General features: G+C 41.6%; 1 protein-coding gene across 1 annotated transcript; it reads left to right on the forward strand.

The window, feature by feature from the left end:
* Positions 1 to 203: 203 nt before the first annotated feature.
* Positions 204 to 3,791, forward strand: LOC146597822 (lymphotactin-like). Its single transcript, XM_085301485.1, has 3 exons — positions 204 to 283; positions 2,918 to 3,035; positions 3,525 to 3,791. Exons 1-3 carry the CDS (start codon positions 214 to 216, stop codon positions 3,628 to 3,630), a joined length of 294 nt encoding a protein of 97 aa, XP_085157611.1. The 5' UTR covers positions 204 to 213; the 3' UTR covers positions 3,631 to 3,791.
* The last annotated feature ends 18,745 nt before the right edge of the window (positions 3,792 to 22,536 follow it).

A 22,536-nucleotide genomic window follows, 5' to 3' on the forward strand; every position in this document is an offset into this window, starting at 1 on the left:
GCTAGTAAAGGAAGGGTGAGGGAAAGGAGGTGGTTCTCTGTCACCATAAAAAGTACCTCTGCTCAATTTTTTCCACTTACAGTCAGCCCTACCATGACACCCCCCCCAATAGTGAACATGAGAAATGACCACTGAACGGCAATATATAAACTCCATGAAAAGGGGCTCATGTTAATCACTTTCTTCTCAGCCTTGACAAAGACGCTGCCAGCAATGAAGCTCCACACCGCAGCTATCCTGGTCATCTTTTGGCTTGGTGTCTTCACTGTGACCACAGTGAGAGGTAAGTTTTCAACCCAATAGGAAGACAGCACAYTGCTGTCCGAACCAGACTGTACCATGGGTCTGATGAGTTCAGGATTCATTCTCAGCCAGAGCTGTTCATAAGATATAACTTGTAAGAAATCCAGATCAAAACTGCAAGATATGCAGTTAAGGACTAAGGAATTTTATGGGAGATTTCATCTTACGCCCTGTCAATTAGTGGTTGGCTTCTGTCTTAATGGAAGGAGGGTTTCTGTGCCTTATTCACCTTTTTATCACTGTGAAACCTTGAWGTCATACATATAGGTAACATTTTAATTCTACTGATGCCTTACAGCAATGACTTCAATGAGTTAATGACATAATTTATGAAAATAATTTCCTGAGCCAGTTTCAGATGCACCGTTTTCCTTTTCTAGATATGCTAKTTTAGAATGTATTTTTATTATATCCCTTTTTATTTGTCCTTTTCTAACCCTATAGTCCTAATCCTGCTAATGCTCTCATTTTAAAAAGTTCTTCCAGTCTGGCACTGCATATTACCTATCTACTTGCTTCTAGACAAATATTTTGATAAGTATTTGGTATGGATGGGTAAACTAAAAAGAAAAATTGCAAAGGAAAGCAACTAATTTATACAATGTCTTATAGCTCAATTTCATATAATTTAGTATCTTGTTTGAGACCATTTATGACTACAACCCCCTCATGTTTTAATGAATTTATCTGAAAGGATATTTAGGACTGTGACTTTGGATGAGGCTATGTGTATCATGCTAACACATGAATACACACATATAAGCACATGTCTACATATACGCAATCAGATTTGTGAGAACAAGCACATAAAAAAAATCTCAGAAAACACTGAGAAGCAAGCCATATGTGAACCCACAAAAATATGCAAAGATGAACACACAGAAAAGACAYCTTCACAAAACCACACCAAAACCAAACTGAGACCTTCAAAGCATTTACAAAATCATCTCAGCAACATGTGCCTTGGTATCACAGACTGTCAGTTTATAATGTCTTTCTTCAAGATTTGCYGTAAGTGTCACCCCAGTGTGAAACAGCTCACAGAGATAACATGTAAGGGGTAAAGGATTAGAAAGAAGGAAGAGGAGTGAGGAAAATRGGGAAAAAGGATAGTTACAGGTAGAGATTTTGTCCCACAGAACAAACTTTGAGTTTGTTTCCAGGCTTAAAGAAGCCCTGCTAATATTCCCAGTGGATATTCGCTGGAAATGGTCTAACAGAAGAGAGAATATTTGCAGGGATACTAAGGATTGTTTGACTACATTTGAAATCTTTAATGGTTGCCATATTTTGGAAACCAATCTTATGCAGATATATATTTCTATTGAATTATGAGAAAATATATTGAGTTGCTCTTGACTATTCAAGCAAACAGAAATCCACGAATTAAAGCAACTGTGCCAGTATCTATGCACTAGTTATGCTACAGCATCTCCAGATGCTGATGTGTATTTTCCTGTACTACTGCAATTATTTCAAAGAAAAGCTAACAGCCAATAAGATTATGTGAAGCAACTCTTATACTTCGCAAATTGTACCTGTATGGCTCTTGGACTTTTCTCAAGACAGTTTCTCTATGAAGTTTTCAAAATGAGGACTTTAGAAGGAATATACTGCTGTATTCCGAGGTTTCGGCTTGTTCCCGTCATGTCTCCTCAAATTTGGCTTTGAAAGGTGGAGGAAGCCAGAAATTAGAAAGCAGTAATACAAAATGCATATGCGTATTCCATTTCAYTTAAATGAGTTGCTGCTTTTAGTTATCACCATGTGAGGTGACAGCTGCCCAGAGAATTTTATATTGACTTCCCCCTAATATTAAACATCAGAACATTTCCCTGGAACTCAGGCAAATTTTGGATAGATTAGGCAGCCCTTCACTGGGTATAAAATTAGCATTATAACAGGAGAATGCAAGCCCTTGGCTTTCTGGCAGTTACAAACCCTTTAATTCAACAGAGACTTTTTCTCTTCTCTTCTCTTCTCTTCTCTTCTCGTCTCGTCTCGTCTCGTCTCGTCTCGTCTCGTCTCGTCTCGTCTCTTCTCTTCTCTTCTCTTCTCTTCTCTTCTCTTCTCTTCTCTTCTCTTCTCTTCTTTTTTTCTCTCTTTTTTTTTCCCCCTGCTAGTTTTGGATGTCCAGTATAAAACATTGTAACATCTTGTCTTTCACTTGGAAAGTAGAGCTAATAGATAGTACTGATCCACTTTCAGATGACATTTGAAATCTACCCAGAAAAGGTGCCAGTTCTAAGTCCAACTCCATGTGGACACTTACATGTAGATGATGCAGATCATGGCATCATCCCTGATACCAAATATCTTTTCTGCTAGTAGAAGCAGCTGCTCACTGGTGGCAGAATGATTCACTAGAAGAGACTGAATGAAGATTAGTGTCTTAATTAAAATGGCAATAATAGTTTAGAGATGGTAGAACATCTCACAAAAGACGCCTTGAGCGCTCTTGTGTAAGTGATATTCTGCTTGGACATCTTGAGAGGCACTGATGTTTTAACCAAAACTGGAAACCTGCTTGGACTTACAATTTAGAAGTAATAACTATGGCTAGTTGTGAACATGTTACTGAAGCTCTTGTCATTTACCTTTTCACCCCTACTAGGGAGCGCTGGAAGTCAGCCCATGCGCAAATTCGCATGTGTAAGCCTATCCACACAGAAACTGGACATCAGAAAGCTTGTCAACTATGAAAAGCAACAAGTCCCAGTAAACGCTGTCATGTAAGTATCTGGCACACTGATCTCCTTCAGACTCAGCTATACAAACACGGCACCATCACAAAAGAGCAGGGCRGCAGAAGGGTGGACACTTCACCGCCCAGCTCACCACATCAGCCTTCTGTATTCAGCTCACCCTCTGCAGTTCCCCCATGAAGCAGTCACCAGGCGACTGAGGAGGGGTGAGCTTCAGAGATCTGGGGGATTTATGCTGCTCACAAAAGCTGGTAGAAACCTGACTGAACAGCCAGACCGTTCTGAATCAGAAAGCAGAAGAAATCTCAGCAAGGGGTTGGGGTGGAGTATATGCCATGAATAGGGAACTGTTGTTGGTAATAGCTACTACTCCAAGTAACAACCAAATCCTCAGGCCTGTAAGATACTTTAACCACATTGGTCCTCACATGTTCTGCATAAAAACCAAAAGCACTAAATCTGAATTTGAAGACCAGAGTTTAATGGCTGCTTGGCTTTCTTTTTCCGTTCCTGCAGGTTTATTACTGCAAAAGGCATCAAGATCTGCGTACACCCTGATCAGAAATGGGTTCGGGCTGCTATAAAGAAAATAGACCAGAAACGTAGCACCAAGGGCAAATAATCCTGCCCCAGGAAAGCATCTAAGGCCAACAAAATGGAATCATCATCAGTCCTGCCCAGAACATGGAAGAAAGCCTGAATATCTGCTTGTAACTCCTATTTATTAATTAGCAATAAAATCTCTGAACAAAGATGAACTCATAATCTATTCATCRCTGGTTGAATGTGGCTTCTCCATTTTATGGCTGGACTCTGTTACACTGTTTATTTTCTGAAATGCTTGCTAATGATTCTTTACAACTGAATGTAGACATCTTCTCATATGTAGCTTAATGTTCCTTGCTACTCTGACCAGTATGGCAATTAATGGTGAGTGGCAGGCTGTTTCACATGCTATGAAAGATCACTTCCCATTGAGTTGTATCAGCATGTAGACCACTGCTGACAGAGATCAGCATGTTCTGCATTGAGTGCCTGGCTTTGGATTCTTGATAATTTAGTGGTTGCTCATAACTATATAAGCTACCAGTAATCTCATGCACCAGGGCATTACCTAATCAGTGCAATATTCTGGAGGAAATCCTTGGCCCTTCTACTTCTATATGTAGTATWGCGCTATTAGTTCTAACTTTAGTCTCAATCTACCGTGATGTATAGATACTCTCGCTAAGGGATGAGCTTGAGCAATTCAGGCTGACTATGAATGTAATTCTATTCAGTTCTGTACTGGGGAAGACTTATTCTGCCCATTGACTTCTGTGAAGTTACTTCTGTTTCACCTTCATGTGAGACAGACCTGAACCTAATGCTTTATTTTCTCTTTTSCTTTTCTCTGAATAATCAAGTGAAAAACAAGGCCGGAAGGAAGAGTTTGTTTCACAAAATCACAGTGATTCTCTGCCCTAGAAAACTAAGTATATTCGATGTAAACGTCTATTATATTTTTAAATAAGTTATACCAATAAAGGGTTCTGAATATTAATAAAGTTATTGCAAATCTGAAGTAATATAGTACATTTATTGCTAGTACATTGTGCAGATGGAGACTGTTGAAAAGGACACTGAGATAACAGCACAAATCTGAGACCTTCTGGGCAAATTAGAGCTGACGCTTCTCACAACCATTAGCTGACGCTAACTCACAACAGTTTAAAAGCAATCTGATTCTGTGCTTTCTACACCACGCTTTGGCTGTGAAGTCCATATTTCAGACAAYAAACACGTCTTCAAAAGTTTGAGTACTTAAAAGTCAGTCCTCATATTACTCTGGGACGATCCTCACACGACCAGAAGCAGACACAGAGCGGCTCTGGGGAAAACTGGGTTTGGGAAGGTTGAAGGGTGGAGGAGAGGTATGAGCAGAGGGGCTCCAGGAATAAACTTCCTCTCGTTACTCACGTGTATGTAGCCTGTGCTGCTGCTGAACTGCACAGCTTTTCAACGCCAGTAACTTGTTATTGATATGGGTGACACTATAGCACTTCCTAACTAAACTACAAAAATAAGATGACATTACTCTAAAAGCCAGTCTTTAAACAACCCTGCTCTGGTCAAGTCCGCAGACAGAATTTGTCTCCTGCAGCTCCACTTTCGTCACGGCTCAGTCCCATGAAGGGAAATGCACTTAGTTTTCACTATCCAAGACGAAAGATTTTAAAGCAAGGCCACTGCTGAGGCAGGCTATAGAGGGATGATTCCATGTGTTACAATACAAAATGGAGCCAAGGAAGGCTGCTGAGTCTCTATTGCATGCAAGACAGCAATGCAGTCTTACTGAAGTCCTTGATTTCAATTATATTAGAAAAAAATGCTATTGCTACAAGCTTGGTAAGAAGAGCTTTACAGGTAAAAAGAAATGCTGAGTTTCAGGAGTGTGAATATACACTACTCAGTGTTCACTCATTCTGAATTGACTATCTCAAGGCCCCAGTACCTCACATTACAGATAACAGAAATACTTCTCTTCCCTTCTTCAGCAGCAATACCAGCAGGCTATAAACCCAGGTAATCTATAAAAACACCTCTAAGGCAAGCTATCTCAGATGAGTAGCCAGCTCCCTCTGAACTAATTCATCCAGGACCAGAACTAACCAAAATTATGCTTTTGGCAAGCAAAATTTTAATGCTTTTTGCTTGTACTTAGTTGTATCTTATGCTGGAATTCATCTTACTGAAGTGAATATCAATTTTTTAATTAGGACTATCATAACCTGAGGATATATTAATTAACAATAAGATAGCAATTAATATTTTATATCTGCTCATAAAATGATTAATGTTGGTTGGTGCAAATGAATCATCCCACTTCRTAATTACATCTTGTTTGTTATTTCTTGCAGGAGCTATAATGACCCTTGTACCTTTCTGGAGAGTTAATTAATATGGGCAGTCAGCGGTCTCAACAGCTCTTCTTCCTCAGCCATTAAACCCCAGGGACTTCCCTATCTTTCCTGACCATGGTTGACCCCACTCCTTACCACGGTTCCAGTCATGGGCTCCAGTTTCCAGTTGTGAGCTATTTTTGTCCTCTCTAGCTGTGTGCAACTTGGAGGCTCAACAGTAGTGGCACTGCTCCTGGACAGCAATTTCCCATTTCACTCTCCAAATGCTTTAAAAGGAAATGGAAAATGTGTTTTAACCTCCTTTTCACAAAAGAAAAAAAAATGTGGAAAATGAAGAACTAGACTGCTGTCATTCTAACAGATGCAAATAAGCACCAGTCTGGGTCTTCTCAGTATTCTCAGGAAACCTCTCCCTTGGGAAGCAGACAAACAGAAAAACCAACAGAAGTGGGGCTCTGGGGTACACTGGATGGTCTGGCACCATGGTTCTACTGACGACCTCCTTGTGCCTGGCTGCCCACACGTTTCTTCTCCAAATGGGATAGGGAGCAGAGGGCTTGTGGTGACTGCTCCCCTTCCTCCTCATGCCCCCAGGCTGTGGCCTGTATTACCAGTCCTTGGACTCTTTTTGTAACATTTTTGTGCCACTCTGCTGCAAAGGGCACCCCAAACACACGTGGCTGACCAGCGGGCAACATTATCTGAAACAAGTCACCATTTCTCTTTTTCACATACCACACACTARTCTCCAACAGAGAGAAGAGCTGTTCTGCACTCAGATCTTCAGCTTAGGTGAAGACAGTAGAGAGTACGGTGGGACAGATGGGGTATGCTGGCTTTCTGCATACAAAGAATACTTCCTGGGCAATGACTTGATGTAACTGCTTTCATTAAGTTTGTTTACATTTAAAGAACTGCAGAATTGTGTTTACAATAATAACCAGATTTCCCTGAAACCATTATTACAACATCCAGTATCTCAAAATCCCAGTGAAAGGCTTGGATATTCCTTGACTGTTTTGCACATGCCCTCTGACTCTATGGTTTGTCTTTTACTTTACACTGGAGGTTTTCATCTACTAATCCCGTATTTTAACAGATTGCTCAAGACTATATAAGGGAAGAAGAGAAGAGAGGAAACCTGGGTACCTGTGTGCAAACATTTACGCATCAGTGATGCTATTTTGCCAAATACTGTTACGTGACATGAAGTGTAGGCATGTTAACATAGCAAATACAAATACTTTTCCTCTCCCATCCCTGTGGAGTAATGCGGAACATAGATTTTGGAAAGCTAAACCTTGCATTTTAAACTGCAACTGAATTACACAAGTTATTGGGGTTGCTACAGTAGACACTGACTCAGATTTTATGGCAAACCAGCACTCCAAAAGGTGAAAGGGAAGGTAGGGATTACTTACTACCACTTACTACCACTGGAAACTATTTGTCTGCCACTTCCCACCTGTCCAGCCAATTCATTCCTTCAACTCGTATTTTGGCTTAGGAGCTCTGCAAACTAGGGGCAGGTCTGCTGATACAATGCAGAAATAACTCCTGCAGAGTCTGCACAGAAGATTTCAAAATACTCTGTCACCAAGTCATAGTTAGCATTCCCCACATTTTATCTGAGAGTTAAAGGGGGTAGAGCATGGGGGGGAGGAGTGGATGGGGGGAACAGCACAACAAAGAGCCAAGGCGAAAGCAGGGAAAAGCTACCTCTCCAGATCCTTCTCACTCTCTAGCCTAGACAGCACTAAAACAACTGGCCCAGTTGGTTCAAACTGACAAGAACCTGTGTTTCCACTTTTGTACAATCTGCTTTTGTGTTTCTAAATTCCAAACGGGGAAGGAAGCATTAAGGGGAGAGGAAAAGAAAAAAAAAAAAAAAAAGACCTCTTTTAATAACTTCTCCATGGTTAGAAATAGCCCATAAAAACTCCCATCTAGCAAATGATCTGAGCAAGCCATGGGCAAACTTTCCAGAACTTGATCTCTAAGGAGTTTGAAAAGCCTCTAAAAGCTTGTTATATAGAACAATAAACAACTATTCCAAAAACAAGTAAGGTACTGCAATTTAAATGAACCTTCTGACTCTGTGAGGCTCATCTGAGACATTTCCAGAGCATGTGCTCTGATTGAATTCCTGCTTTTCTTTCCTCTGATCTGGTCCTTTAAAGACATCACGTAAAAGGGGGTTGCACTGCAAGATCTTTCCTAGAGAGGTTTTGTTTTTCCTTCCTGTCTGGCTGCGGCTTAGAATAAGACATTCTAGACCAAGGTATCAAAGATGTTTTTAATGCAAAGGAAGAGGGTTGACCTGTAACAAGACACAAGAAAAGGACGCCAAAAATATTATCATGCCTTGCTCTATTAATGACTTTCAACTGTATATTTTTGCGCAATGGCTGTCTCTTGATTTGCACTGATTATTGTACATTATATCGATTCTTTCCTGCCTCAAGCCCTTAAAAAAAAAAAAAAAAAAAAAAAAAGACCTTGAAAGCTGTTTAGAAATCACAGAATCACTACACTTGAAGCAAACAAACCTGGTCTGGGATTACAGAAATGTATTTGCAATCTCTACAACAAAACTTCCTCGTGGTTGCCTTATGGAGCCCCCAGCCAAAGTGTGATTCACAGGGTGGCTTGCTGGATATATCCCACACGTGAAAGTGCAGCCTTTGCTCTTTCCCTCMGTGGCCCAAGGGATTCATAGTACCAGTCTGGGCTCCCTGGAAGTCAGGAGGAAGTAGAAGAGGTTTGATAAATCCCAAACCCATGGAGGACAGGCATGGTACCCCTCCAAACTTGCATCTAAAGATACAGTAGAAAGTGACCACTGACTTACACTGCTATGATTGGGGCACTTCATTCCTAGTTTCATTAACGAAGATAACTCTGAGTATCATTTTGTGCCTTTTGGGGGCTGTTTACACAGGGTTCAAACCTAGACAGCACAGGACTGCAGAAAAGTAGCTAAAATTAAACAGCCTAAAATAGAGCTTTCTTCAGAGAACTTCAACCAGAGCGGGGTTTGAGCAGGAAAAGCCCTCACTAATAGATGCCTGAGAGGAAAGAGGTAGTTCATAGTCACCAAAATTAGTATTTTCCACCTTTCCCCTACTCAGATACCCCTTTTAGCAAAGATAGGAACTGACCACTGAACAACAGTACATGAACTCCATGAAACGGGGCTCATATTAATCACTTTCTTTTCCATTTTGACAGAGAAGTCATCAGCAATAAAACTACAAACCGTAGCAATCCTGGCCACTTTTTGGCTCGGTGTCTTCACTGTGCACACAGTGAGAGGTAAATCTTCAAGCCGACAGGAAGGCAGGAATTCCCAACCACGTTGTGCCAGCGTTCTGATGAGTTCAGGATTTATTCTTAGCGAGAGCTTATCAAACCTTTAAGAAATCTTATTGAGGGCAGTTGTAGAATAACTTGCCTACATGGGAGTTTTCATCTTACAACCTGTCGATGAGTGGTAGGCTTCTGTCTTAATGCAAGGAAAGTTCCAGCTCCTTAGAAATTTCTTATTCCTTCTCCTGTAACCGTTAAGCCTTGAAGTCATATCTGTAGCTAATGCCTTTTAATCTCACTAATGCCTTATGGCAATCAGCTCCATGGGTTAATGACATATTTCATGAAAAGTCTGGAGTTGATTTCAGATACAATCTTTTCTTTTTTTACTGTGCATAGTTTATTTGCACCTATTATATGTCCTTTTCTAATCTATAGAGCCATAATCCTTCTAGTCTGCTCATTTCTGCTCATAGCTTTTGACACTGTATCTTACCCTTTCCTGGGTATCTTGCTGCTAAATATTTCACAGATGTGGAGGATACTGGAAATGAAAACTGCATCCAAGACAAAAGAGTATAACTGATTAATACTATGAAATCTTATTCCCGACTTTGCACAGTTAAGACCTTTTAAGACTGTTGTTGCCCGTTATTTACATGATCTTCTTACAGTGGTGCTTTGATGTTGTCTAGAATGGACAGATCACACCTGTGTGGTTCCCACATGCACATAATCACAAATGAAAGAAAAACATTCATGTGAAGCAGAGCACAAAAATCACAGGCACAAAACAGTCACAGGTAGCCTTATGCAAACCGAGCAAAACACTAAAATGAATACACAAAAAAGATTTATCCACAGTACAAGGCAAAAACATAACTAAAGATGCCTCTAGCTCATTCATGGATTATTCAGGGAATAACCTATACATTCACTGAACTTACTGCTGTTGTCTTCGCTGCTCCTGCTTATTCTCASCAATTACATAGAAAGAAGTTTTGTATCTCATCTGCCTTGCTGGCAATATCGCTAATAACCTTTCATAGCCTAGTATTTGTATTTTCTGAGATAAGTAACTTGCTATTAAACATTCCCATGCATGGAGACACATGCAACAAAAAGTTTCTGGAAAGATACTCTGGGTTCTTTGTTATTAAGCGCAAGGGAAATGCTGGGGATGACAAGGCTCAGAGGAGTAACCAAGGCAGCTAATAGTTCTCGTGACTAACATGCTGAAGAGGAAAGATTTTTGCCAAAAACAAAGTGCAAATGAGATGAAAAATATGGCTTGGAGATTATGTTGTAAGGATATTTTTCAAGAATTTGCTGTTTCATTGCAAGGCAAATCTGATTTTTTCTGAAAAGCCTTTGTTAAAGGCACAACAGGCAGTCAGAACATTTTCAAGGAAAAAAAAAAGAATTGAGAGAAATAAAAAGAGGGGAGATGGATTGGTCCTGTAAAGAGAAGAAATGCAGAAGAAAAGAGAGGCAAAGGGAGTAGTTACAAAGGAGGATGGAGGCAGAGAGAAAGAGAACAGGCAAAAGAAGGATCAGAAAAAKGAATGACTGGAGTTAGAAAAGGGGAGAACTGGAGTTACAGGTGTGGACCTTTGTGCTCATGGCATTTCCTGGTTTCTCTTAGAAAGGTGGCTGCAGCAGTGCGAGTTGATTTCTCAGGCACATCTCACAGAAGGGAGAACACGTCCATAGGTACTASGAACTTCTTGGTAAGAGCTGCCCACAGACTTTCATGCTAACATCTCCATCACGGCAAATCCTCAGCGCGTTCCCTCTGCACAACATGCTTGTGTAGAGAAGACAGGGACAACCACYGGCATCAGCACCACTTCACTAGCAGGCACTCCTGAGCTGAATGAAGTTAACCTTCATTTTTGGAACAGCTGTGCATATAGAATTTATAGGTGCTGCATACTTCTTGAAGCTGGCATTCAACACAAAGCACCACGGTTTATACACTTGGAGGAAAAGGGATCACTGCTTTTATCCTACACAACTATATATATATGTAATAATATATATAATAATATAATAGATACATAATAAATAAATAATATATAATAATATATATAATATATAATAATAACTCTCTCTATATATATATACACACACACACACATAATTTGAGATCTTCTCACTAATGCTACTTACTGCTGCTCCACAAACATACCTATTTTCTGCCACATACAACTAATCATGGATGATGCTCTTTGGCCAGACACCTTCATCCTTTCACTGAGTAACTCTTGGGCAGTATTTACCGAGTACTTGTTGAGCATCCTCAGGGTGGTTCACAGCTGTACACATGCACCCTGACAGAGTCCTCTGCAAAGAAGCCACTGCTGAGAACTTGCCACTTACTAGGACTTAATTATATCTCAGGAGAGTGGACGAAATACAGCAGTTCCCCCATGAAGCAGTCACCAGGCGACTGAGGAGGGGTGAACTTCAGAGTTCTGGGGGATTTATGCTGCTCACAAAAGCTGGTAGAAACCCGACTGAACAGCCAGACTGTTCTGACCAAGAAAGCGTGAAGAAATCTCAGCAAGGGGTTGGAGTGGAGTAGGTAGAAGCCCAGTGCACTAAATGGAAACAAGTGGAAGGATCCTGAGGAAGAATTTGAGGTAACTATGACTCCTGCTCAGAGCTCTGTTTGTTCCTATGATCTCATGAGCTTGCAGTTTATCAAATCTGAGCTCTGTTACCAGGAGATAAATGTGCATTGTGATCTCATATAAAGTCTCAGAATACCAGGTATGTGCCTGTTTTTTGACAATATCAGTATATACCATGCACATGTTTTGAAAAATATGAATTGTAGTCATGTGCAATGCACAAAGAGTTGGTGTTGATGTCTGGGTTTGTAGGGAATACATGATGACCAATGAATTAAAAAACTGTAACAGTCACAGTGAATCTTGGAGTAGAAAATAGAAATTTAACGGCTATCTGGCTTCTCTTCTGCAGTTGCTCACCACAGCATRTCACAAGACTGGTGTGGGGGCTCACTGCCAGTGTGTGCAAGAATCATCCACAGCAGCTATAAGAGCCAGATTCAACACACAAAAGGCAAGAGGAGATCCCAAATCCTTAGATAAAGTCAATACAAAACTACCTCCAAGATCTCTCCAAGGACTACATTTTCTTCAAGGACCACATCCACTCCAGATACCACTCCCAAGACCACATCCTCTTCCAAACGCCTTTGTAAGGCCCAATCCACTCCTGAGCCTATGCTCTCTGCTCTCCTAGTTCCTCCCCAAATGCATTTGCAGGGTCGTGATCTCTCTCAACCCCACTCCCAAGGCCACGTCTATTCCTGTGACCACTGCAAAGTTATATCCACACCTTCACCACATGGTCTCTCCCGAATGCACTCTCAGCACCACACTGTCTCCCAAACCCACTCATAAGCGATGATGCAAACTTAAAGCAGCAAACTAATCACCGCACCAAACAGGAAAGAGCAGTCAAACCACCCGCACCTCGAACTGCCTGAAACTGCTGCTCCCTAGGCAGCAATGAAGTCTGTGAACAAGCATGGGCTCCATTCAGCCCTTCACCTCTGCAAGGATTTTCTGGGAATTAACTCTAACATGAGGTTAATAGCGCTCCAGCTGCAACCACATACCATGATATGGGAATGCATATATCAGACAAGTTATTGCTAGTGAGATGGAAAGATGGAGTTTGAGTTCTCTGAGCCTTTTCAGGGCCCTTCAAGTAAATCTATGCTCATCAAATAAGGAAGAACAGATCCTTAAAGCCAAAGCATCAGTCATATCATTTCACTCTATTAAAGAATACTGCTCCTGCAGTTGAAGTAAAGGAAGACGATATGTTGTGCCTGAAACTTTGATGTCTAGGTTAAAAAGATAAAGTCTCAGGGAGAGCAAAACAATTGGCAAATTCATGGGCACCTTGGCAAACTACTATGTTTAGAAAACAAACAGCAAACTAAAAAGAATCTTGAGAGATTTAACTGTTTCAACAGTTAATATCTGTATTTCATACTTAAAACTTAAACTACATAAATTTCATGTTTAATTTAAAAATACCTCTAAAAGTTTGAAAATAAAATAAATCTTAATAAAGATTCATTTCCTGGAAAATGAATTCTCTTTGTCCGTGAAATTTGTATTTTGGTGTAATCTGAGCCCAAATGTGGGGTGAGTACTTGTGCAAGCCCTCCCAAGTCCTGGCACTGATGCTAATATGGTGTGGGATGAGGCAGGAAACATATTAGCTGTTACAACTAAGGAAAGAGGTGAGAGGAGTCTGAAATTTGGTCGATAGATAGAATAAGTTCCAGTAATTCACTTTGGGCTGATCTATTATATTAAATTAGCCCAGCTTGGCCTATACTGAGAAATTACAGAAAGTGTTTTAGAAGTCAAGAACAGAGATGGGGTGAGCCGGCATCTGAGGGTGGCAGAAATAGTGGTCTGATTCATTTTTAAAGCCAGCTGACATTTACAATATGACAAAAGGGTGGGAAGGTGAAAGGCCTAAAGGAAGGGAAAAACCATCAGACAGAGCAGCCACAATGAACAAAGCAATTGTTGCACGAGGGCGAGTGGGAGAAGGTCCAGCAAAACCTCATTTTTCCTCAGATAATGACTGTGGAAATTAGGTTGCATGGAACAGTTTGCTTAAGGGTTCGGTGGTGCAACGTCCTGATCACAGACACCATGCTCAAAAAAAAAAAAAAAAAAAAAAAACCCAAAAAACCACAGACAGAAAGACATCATCTTCACAGAAGACCAATAAAAGAAGGCAGAGAACACAACCTAGCTGCATGTTCAAAATAGTAACTCAATGTAGTTGAGGTTTATTTATAACCACCTAGTCACTGTTTCTTTACAGCTTTCAGCAAATCTTTAAGAGCTGCCCAGGGCTTACACACTGCTGCTTCGTACTTGCTGTAATCTAATTTGTTCATCTCTCAAAGAACTCAGAAAACGAAGAAGGAATACTCCTCAACCCAGGAAGCCTGCAACTCTGGGAGTCAATTAAAAGAATATATTTAACACAGATCAACTAACCTACAATCTTTTTTCTTACAAACTGAAGAAGCAGCTAAATGAACTAAGATCCTCTGGGGAATACAAACTCCCTCCATATACAGCACAGTGTCAAAGGGGAAAGTCAGTATTTCTGTATTTCAGACCCACCACCAGTTGAAGACGCTTGGCCTTGGAGCAGGGCACTACTAGAGTTTGTTCAGCCTTCCCTTGTAATGAATTGTTCTCCCCTCTCGGCTTGTATTTCCAATTAATTTCTCAGGAATATAGTCCCTATCCACTCTCCTTGTTTCATGACAAAAATCTATCTGCTTCAGCTGGAGCAAAGCAAGGCTAATGCCGAGGGCTTCATGAAGCCTATTTTTCTGTCTGGATTTATCCACCACTCTTCTGTCATTTGGGCTTGTTTTTGCTCTCAGTCAAGCAGTCCTCATAGGCTGTCCCGAAGGCAGAGGGAGCCTGGAGAGAGCGTTCTAGAGCTCGATGGGTGCTGAGGAAAACACCCTCATGCTCGCACTCATCTTTCAAGTATCATAACTTTAAAAAAAAGGGGGGGGGGAACTTAAGTCATTCCAGGTGGAAAATGAGCAAAAATTATATATATAAAGTGCCACAGGAGTGAAAAGGCATARAAGAGCTAGTATTTGAGTCTTTAAAGTAAGAGCAAGCAGAACTTAAGGGGTGGGGTAGGGGCAGGGAAGTGTAATATATTGAGAAGCGCAAAATGCAAAACCCACTTTTTAAGCTCTAGATCTTATGGTCAAAAACATGCAGTCCTATGTATTTCTGTGATCTTCATTTTTCAGTTCAGCAGTGATTCTAAGGCACAATAAAGTCCTTCTGCCTGTTCACCTCCTGTGGCAGACAGGTGTTTCCAGTGCTCGCAGCCAAATGACAACCGGATCCAGAACTATTTAACCAGATAAGCTCAGTCTTGCTCAGTCCAGCACCACATATGGTTATGAACCTCCCAAACAAAATTCTCTGATGCCAGCAGGAATTTAGCAGAATACAAGTGAAGGACCCCCAGAATTTGGCCCTGTAGTTTTAACTAACCAAAATCACGATTGCTTTAAGCTGATTATTCCTCTGGAAATTCTTTTCATTGTTGCTCAGGCAGGTTACTGGAAAGTGTATCCACACTTTAGAAAAAAAATCTGCTCTGGGGATGTTGCTAGTTTGAGAGTGTTCAGCTCAACTAACCTTTAGTTCCTTTCCTCTGCCAAGGTCTCTCTGGATTTAGTCAACAATGCATGAATGACCGTCTTTCTGCTTCTGCTTCTGGGTGGTACAGGCAGTCACGGTTGTGCAAGATTCATGTTTCCTTCAGCCAGAGCTGTCCTTCCAGTTTCTAACTGCAAGCTAGTACAGGCAGCGAGGAGTCAGCGATCCTCTGCATACGACTAGGCAAGATAAGAAGGCAAAAGAACTGCCAAGAATGAAATAATATTGCACGAAACTGCATTTTTATGTGAGCTGCTCCATCTCTCTCCTTGGCCTTGGATCAAATCAGCTAGAATTACAAAGAACTAACTGAAACCTGTTTATAWACCCGTTCCAGACATGCAAAGCAGTGTCTCTCATTACTGTAGGCCAGATTCTTTAGCGCAAAATGCAGTTGCCCCATTAACTTCCAACTTAACTGACAGAGAAAGAAGTCCTGCAGTTTAAAGCCACAGATTACAAAATTAACTGCTTAAATTTCTCTCTCATTTAGAAACACACTTGTTGATCTCATGTTAAGTTCACAATTTTCAAATGAAAAGCGCTTTTCGAGTCCAAGCACCCAAAAGGATTCTCGCAGGCATACACCATCATTTGAGGTAGATAGCAAAGCTGAGCCTTCCTGAGGGAAGAAAGGGTCGGCATTTGGGAGCCACAGWGACTAGCTGGGTCTCCTGCACTTCAGGCATGATGCTGGGTAGCACATCTCATCAGCGTCTCTATGAAGCCATTACCACCCTGGATGCCACTTTCTGCTAACTTTATTGCTTAGCTGAGTGTGAGAAAAATTCCTTCTCTTTATTTACACAACTGCAAATGGCCCTTGTGTCACCAAAAGCATATTCCTGTTCTGTTAGCTAATCAGCAGGGAAATTTTCCCCTGAAAAAAAAACAACAGATCCTCTATGTGATGGGATGAGGAAAACACAGCATGCATTTAGTGTGTTGTGTGCTGATAAAGAAYGATTTGGAGTTCCACGCATCATGGGTTGCTGGTGGCGATGAGAAAAATCTTCCTAGTAACTAAGAAACTATAAAATTCACCTCTGAAAGCTTGAGGAGTTTGTTTAGCAAGCCATGATACAAGGTGTTAGGTGGATGAGGGACAGATAACGGGTTAAAAAGACTGTACTACTCCAGTATCACTGGTGTGACCATATCTTCTGTAGATCAAAAGCGACAGGGTTTTATGAAAACAGCCGGCAGGTTATTCACTATGAAGGAGCTGTTTTCGATCAACTGATGGGCAGCTATTCTTGCTAATACCTTTGGACCTCACTGACAGGTCTAGACTTAGCTCAAGGACCTAGAACTGTCTATACTGGTCTTTGTCAAACTTTTTGAAGGCATGTTCCTTCTTATCGCWTACTGCCTTTATACAACCTCCCTCCCTGCACTGAATCCACAGCACTTCTGTTCCTCCAGGCAAGCGATAGTCTAATACAATTTTTAAGTAAGGGTGTAAACACACACCTCTCTCCACACACACACTCTCTGGAGGAAACGAGCTGCTGCTTTCAGCTTTTTCTATGCCTCACAATAACCTCTGAGCACTTCCATAGCCTGCACTTACTGTGGAGCTAGGTTGCACAGACTAATCTCCCTTCTTGCTTCCTCAGTGGTAACTTTAAACAGTGCTGGAGTTCCTGACAAAAAGAAAGCCAGTTTTAATGGAGTTCAGCTGGATCTACTCTGAAGAGAGGGCACCAGGTCCCAGGCCTCTCAGTCTAGATCATCTCAATACCATTATATGCAATTATAAAATCAAGCYACTTTTCACATGGGGGATGGTCTCTGTGGTCACCAGCTTGTGATTAACAGGAAAAGCAGCCAAGGGGTGTAAGAGTAAAGATGCCAACAGTGTTTCTATAGCAATTTCACACGCCTTATCCCTTGTGAAGCTGAGAAGGTGGGATGGTATATGCAAAGCTGGAAATCCAATCTGTGCTTGCTTTGTGAGTGTAATGCAGTTTCCCAGCTAAGCTCAGGTGACTAGAAACATAATGCTCTCTCCCTTCTAAACCATATGATGAGCATCAGGGAGGGACTGAGCGAACGATATAAATAGGATGTTTTCTGCTGAGCAGTAAAACAGGTCTTATTTTGAAATATTCATTTCAGCTATTCACCAGAGGTAGATAAGCYTTTTCTCCATGTTTATTTATGTAATCAATGCTAAGACAAGCTTATTTGTTTTTTGGTTTTCAATTCAAGTCAGTCCAGTGTTTTTTGTAATATCCTTACATTATCCACTGTTTAGCAAAATACAATAAATGGGAGAATTTTTGTTACGCCAGTACTCCTTTGCTATGAGTTCTTGTACAATTGACCTCTATTACTGCTGTTTTGCACCTACATGATCTTTCACYCAAAGCATCACCAAAAAAATGGCGCCTTATAAATCTTTATAAAGTAACTGTGGTGGATTACTTCTTCCACAAAAATGCACAAAGAATCACATCAGCACCAAAAATCAGTAGCTGTGTGAAATTGTTCTCTAGCAACACTCTTCAACATTTCAGGATGGAGGGAGAGAAAAATGCTCAGGGCCTGCTGCTCAGCTGAGGAACACTGGCAGAGCTGCCTGGAAGTCAGTCTAACAGAAAAAGCTGCACTGACTTAAAGCTGCACTATTCCAAAATTGTAATTAGAGCTTGCCATTGACTTTTCCCACACAAAAACCCTGATCTGTTAAAATCAGAATTCAGTAAGGAAATGTCACAGGTCAAGAGCTTTTCTTAGTTCGGTGGCTGGATTCCTTCATACTGCCCAAGCAGGTTGTCAAGAGCCCAAAGATCACAAGAGTCCCTCAACCTCAGCTGTCCCAAGAGCTTAATGGGAAAGAGCGCAGAGCACTGGAAGCTCACTGGGAGACTCTGTAGCAAGTGCTGGCAATCCACTCGATGTGCATTTCGTGTGGCCCCAGGACAGCCCATGCTCTGTCATCCTCTCAGAGCGGTGCACTTTGATAACCCACAGTTCCAAATTATGAAAGCTCTGGAGTTCCCAGTATCAAGGGAACAGATATTACAGCATTYCTCTGAAGCAAGTGAATGCTGGATATGCGGGCTTCCACACCAGGAGCCTGAAAGCCCCAAAAATCCCTGCTTGAGGCAGTGTGATCATGGATTACCAAATCTATCCTSCTTCGCAATGAATGCCAGTTGGCTTTAAATTCCTGTCAAGAGCCTGGAGAACTGAAGTGCCAGTGAAGCTGAGATGTATTTGAAATAAGTTAATAAATAAAATGGTTTATTTTTTCCTCAAGAAAAGAAGTTTTCAATTCAATAGAAAGCTCTAGTGTTGCTTTGATTTAGTTTTCCAAATGGAAATAATTGCCTTTTTCCCCTGAATGTCATGGTTTCCAATGGGTCATTCCAATGGGTATTCTTGAGTTTTCACCAATTCAGGCTGTAAAATGTTTTAAACTTCCATAGCCTTTTCCATCAAAGAGTGTCTTCTTGCATAATCAGTATCTATTAAGATTTGCATTAGTGTGACACCTCCAGCAATTAGTTRTTGACACATCTGACATACACATGTAAAATGAGACAGAAGTTGAGTGGCATACCTCTTCTTAAACCACTAGTAAGTGTTGGACCTAGGAACAAAACAAAAGTCTTGATTCCAAGTCATTCCAAAGAGTCTTAGGAAACACTCTAACCTGCCAGACTCTTATCTTTGTCATTGCTTTACAAAACAATCTACCCAATTAAAAATACCCTAAGCACTACACAAAAATTTCAAGTTGTATAAATCATCAGTTGATTACTGACTGCTTAGTGAATTCTCTGAATATGTCAAGGTCTCAGTCATTTCCAGAAAATATCTGCTGATGAAAGGCCTCTGGTCTGTCCAAGCTACAAGGACATTCTTATTGCAGTCAATTCAATATGTATCGGTTTTATGCATTTTTCATACATTTTTAAATATGCATCCATATCGGAGGACAGAAACATTTTCTAAATAAAAAGAAAAAAAATGAACAAAATTATGTATGAGGTTGGCAGAAAGTTCATTTGACCGTATGAGATAGGCAGCAAGCTCCACTGTTTGACCTTTGGTTCACTGCCGTACCGAACGCTGCAGGTAGAGTTTGGGTTCCAGGCAAGTCAGTTGTGAAGCTATGGTCTGACTCAGTGCTATTAAACACTCATTTGGAACAAGAACTGATTTGGGAGGGGGGAGGAGGAGGCTGCTTTGACCAAGAGAAGTGTTTTCAAAGCTGTTCACAGAAAGATTTTGATGTTTGCTGATCCTGCAAAACAATGATTCTTTTTTTAAAAAAACTCAAAATTCAGAAAGGGGAAAAAAAGGTTACAAAAATATTTTGTGAAAAACAATTTATCTTTTTTTCATTAGGACAAAGTTGCACTCACTCTGCTTTTACAGTCCCCCAAGCCAGGATAGTTAACCACTTTTTGKTTTATTTTTATTTCTAGGGTAGCAAAGGCTAAAGGAAACCTATGACTTGAAGGAAGCTTTCAGAAGCTATAAAGTGTTTCAGTAAGTTCTACTGCACTGTTTATGTAGAAAAAAACATGAAACAAACATTGCCAAGTATTTAATGAAAATCCCTTACGTTACTGAAGCCTCTCTCCTTATCAATGTGCTTTCAGAAACTGAACACACCTGTCTTAGATGACATAATCATATTGTAACTGAAAACACTGATAAATGGTGGCTCCAAAAAAGCCATCAGCTCTGTCTTCAGTGAGGTGATGGTTTTAGAACATGTCAGCTCACATTTCTGAAAGTCAGTTTGCAATAAATTGTGTACTAGACAGATACACATTATCTAGACAGARTCATAGATGATTTGTTTCAGAAGAATTTTCAGAAACAACCAGCACTGTTTCAACCTCCTCATTTTATATAAATAACTCCAGATACATTTACACATACTCATATACACAGGGCAAGAGTATTCTCACTGTACACTGCCAGAAAGGGTAAAGCAGCTTCCTGGTAACTGTAAGTCACCCCACAACATATATGTATATAATAAATCTATTATGAGATACAGATTTAGCCAGCCAGGAGCCCCATATCACAGACACTACAACTTAGCTTTCCACAGAGGAGTCAATGGCATTGCTCACATTCAGAGTWGTTAGGAGGCTTTTTGTCTTGAGCTTTTCCAGTGAGTAGGCAAGGGTGTTTTCCCGTGACAGTCTATTTTAGGTTCACAAGCCAGCCTGCTCTTTCTATGTCTTATTTCAAAGCCGTGTCAGCAAATTCCTCATCCCAGCCTCTACAGTCCGAAGGTTAGTCCTGCCAACTTTCCCAGGTACGGCAGATGCTCACCGAAAGCTTTTATAATCTTACGGATATAAAGCCCATTAAAAATGCAGGTATTTTTTCCAATATAAAAATGGGCTTTAGAACTTCTAATGGAGCTAAAATAAGCAGCAGGTCTGACTGCTGACTTGGCGCTTTTCCCTTTGCCAGACCTCTGGTCTCTACAGGAGATCGGTGCATCTCTTCAGTCTCTGGASAGGCCCCCTCATTTTCTCTCACAGGAACTGAGTACGGTGCTTGTACTCTGCTTGTGCTAAGATGCTGCATGAGCAGCTACATCCCAGTATCAGTTTTCTGTTTCTCCCTAGCTCTCTCCTGGCAACTGTCCCTTTCCTCAAGCAGAGCTAGCTAAGTGGCAAGCAGCTCTCAGGATGGATCTCCACACCTACACAAAACCCCGCAGGAAACAGCCTGCATTTGGTGTGAATTCAAGGTGAACCGTGCATAGAGCTGTTTGTAAGATGATGTAGGAAGAGAGGGCTTTGGTGATTGCTTTCATCATTGTTTTCCTACCAGACTTTCTGTTTCGCACTGGTGCTGCTGCCCTATTTATTTCTGCTACTTTCCCTTTCCCTCTCCTTTTAGTCAGGCCTATTTCATTTAAACTCTTTCTTATTTTTAGCTCCAACTCTCCCTGCACTGTGCTTTTCCCAGGCAACAGTAAACATATAAACAAGTCTTAGAGCCAGACCCTGAGCTCCTGTCTCCATCCTCGCTGCTCAGTCCCCTGAGCGAGCCCCCGCGCTCTTCGGGCCGGCCCGGCTTTTCCGCGTGAGGCAGTGGGGTGCTCGAGAGCATGGCTGGGCAAGGGGGGAACAAGAAGCATGGCGGGACCTGCACCCGCAGCCTCCTCACCACTCGGACATGGGCCAGGAGGAGCTGCTCAACCCCAAACCACACTGGCTGCCTTCAGTCCTCACGTCCTGCGTGGCTGCACCGGCCAACGTACGCTGTCTTCTCCGGGGCTCCGAGAGGCCAGGACCAGCCTGCTGCACCTGCTGAGTAGCAGGCAGAGCTCCCCACTGGTCCTGCGACGCAAGGTTACGCTCCTTCAGCCTTTGGGTGGGCAAACCGCTGAACCCAGCAGAGCGAGGTGAAAACTGCAGCGTGGCCCTGGGTGAGCTGGGATCATCACGGACACGCACCCTGCCAGGAGCAGAAGGTCCGAGCCAAAGGTAAACCCAGCCCTCCAAAGAGCATGGCTAAAAGCCGATCATTCCTGATGTGGGGAAGTCTTGCTCTCAGACTTTAGCCACGTATAAATCAGYTCGTCTGTACTAAAGCAGCGAACCCTGCAGCAACCCACGTCCTGTACCAATGTTATTGATTAATGAAACTACAAACCTGTAAACAATACTCAGAGGGAAGGATGGCTGGGCAGGGTATCGCAAGAGGAATCATGGTGTGTGTGCCAGCTGCATGAAATGTGAACTCACCTACCTCAGCCGAGCCAGAAGCAGGAGTCAGCGGTGAGCAYTTCTCCGCAGCAGTCGGCTTCACCACTTCAGCTCGGTGCTTGGTGCCTTCTTCAAGAAGTCCTACATGGAAGAAAGGATAAACAAAACTAGTCAGATATTAAACCACATTCTCCAGATGAGAACAGCAGTTGCTTCTTTAATGAAACCTCTCCAGGGAAACCATTCTGAGTTAGCCAGAGAAGCTGGCAGGACCCCTCCTTACCCTCCTACACCTGCTAGTGCTTGACCCTCCCTTTTCTTATGCATTCTTAAAAAAAAAAAAAAAAAA

This window comes from Rhea americana, unplaced genomic scaffold, assembly GCF_003343005.1.
Source record: "Rhea americana isolate MKP2758 unplaced genomic scaffold, rheAme1 scaffold_177, whole genome shotgun sequence".
Lineage (NCBI taxonomy): Eukaryota > Metazoa > Chordata > Aves > Rheiformes > Rheidae > Rhea > Rhea americana.

What these genes read in the sequence shown, in the direction of transcription:
- LOC146597822 (XM_085301485.1), top strand. Translation starts at nt 214, where the DNA reads ATGAAGCTCCACACCGCAGCTATCCTGGTCATCTTTTGGCTTGGTGTC. An exon ending in CACTGTGACCACAGTGAGAG is followed by an intron (nt 284 to 2,917) that starts GTAAGTTTTCAA and finishes CACCCCTACTAG; the next exon opens with GGAGCGCTGGAAGTCAGCCC. An exon ending in GTCCCAGTAAACGCTGTCAT is followed by an intron (nt 3,036 to 3,524) that starts GTAAGTATCTGG and finishes CCGTTCCTGCAG; the next exon opens with GTTTATTACTGCAAAAGGCA.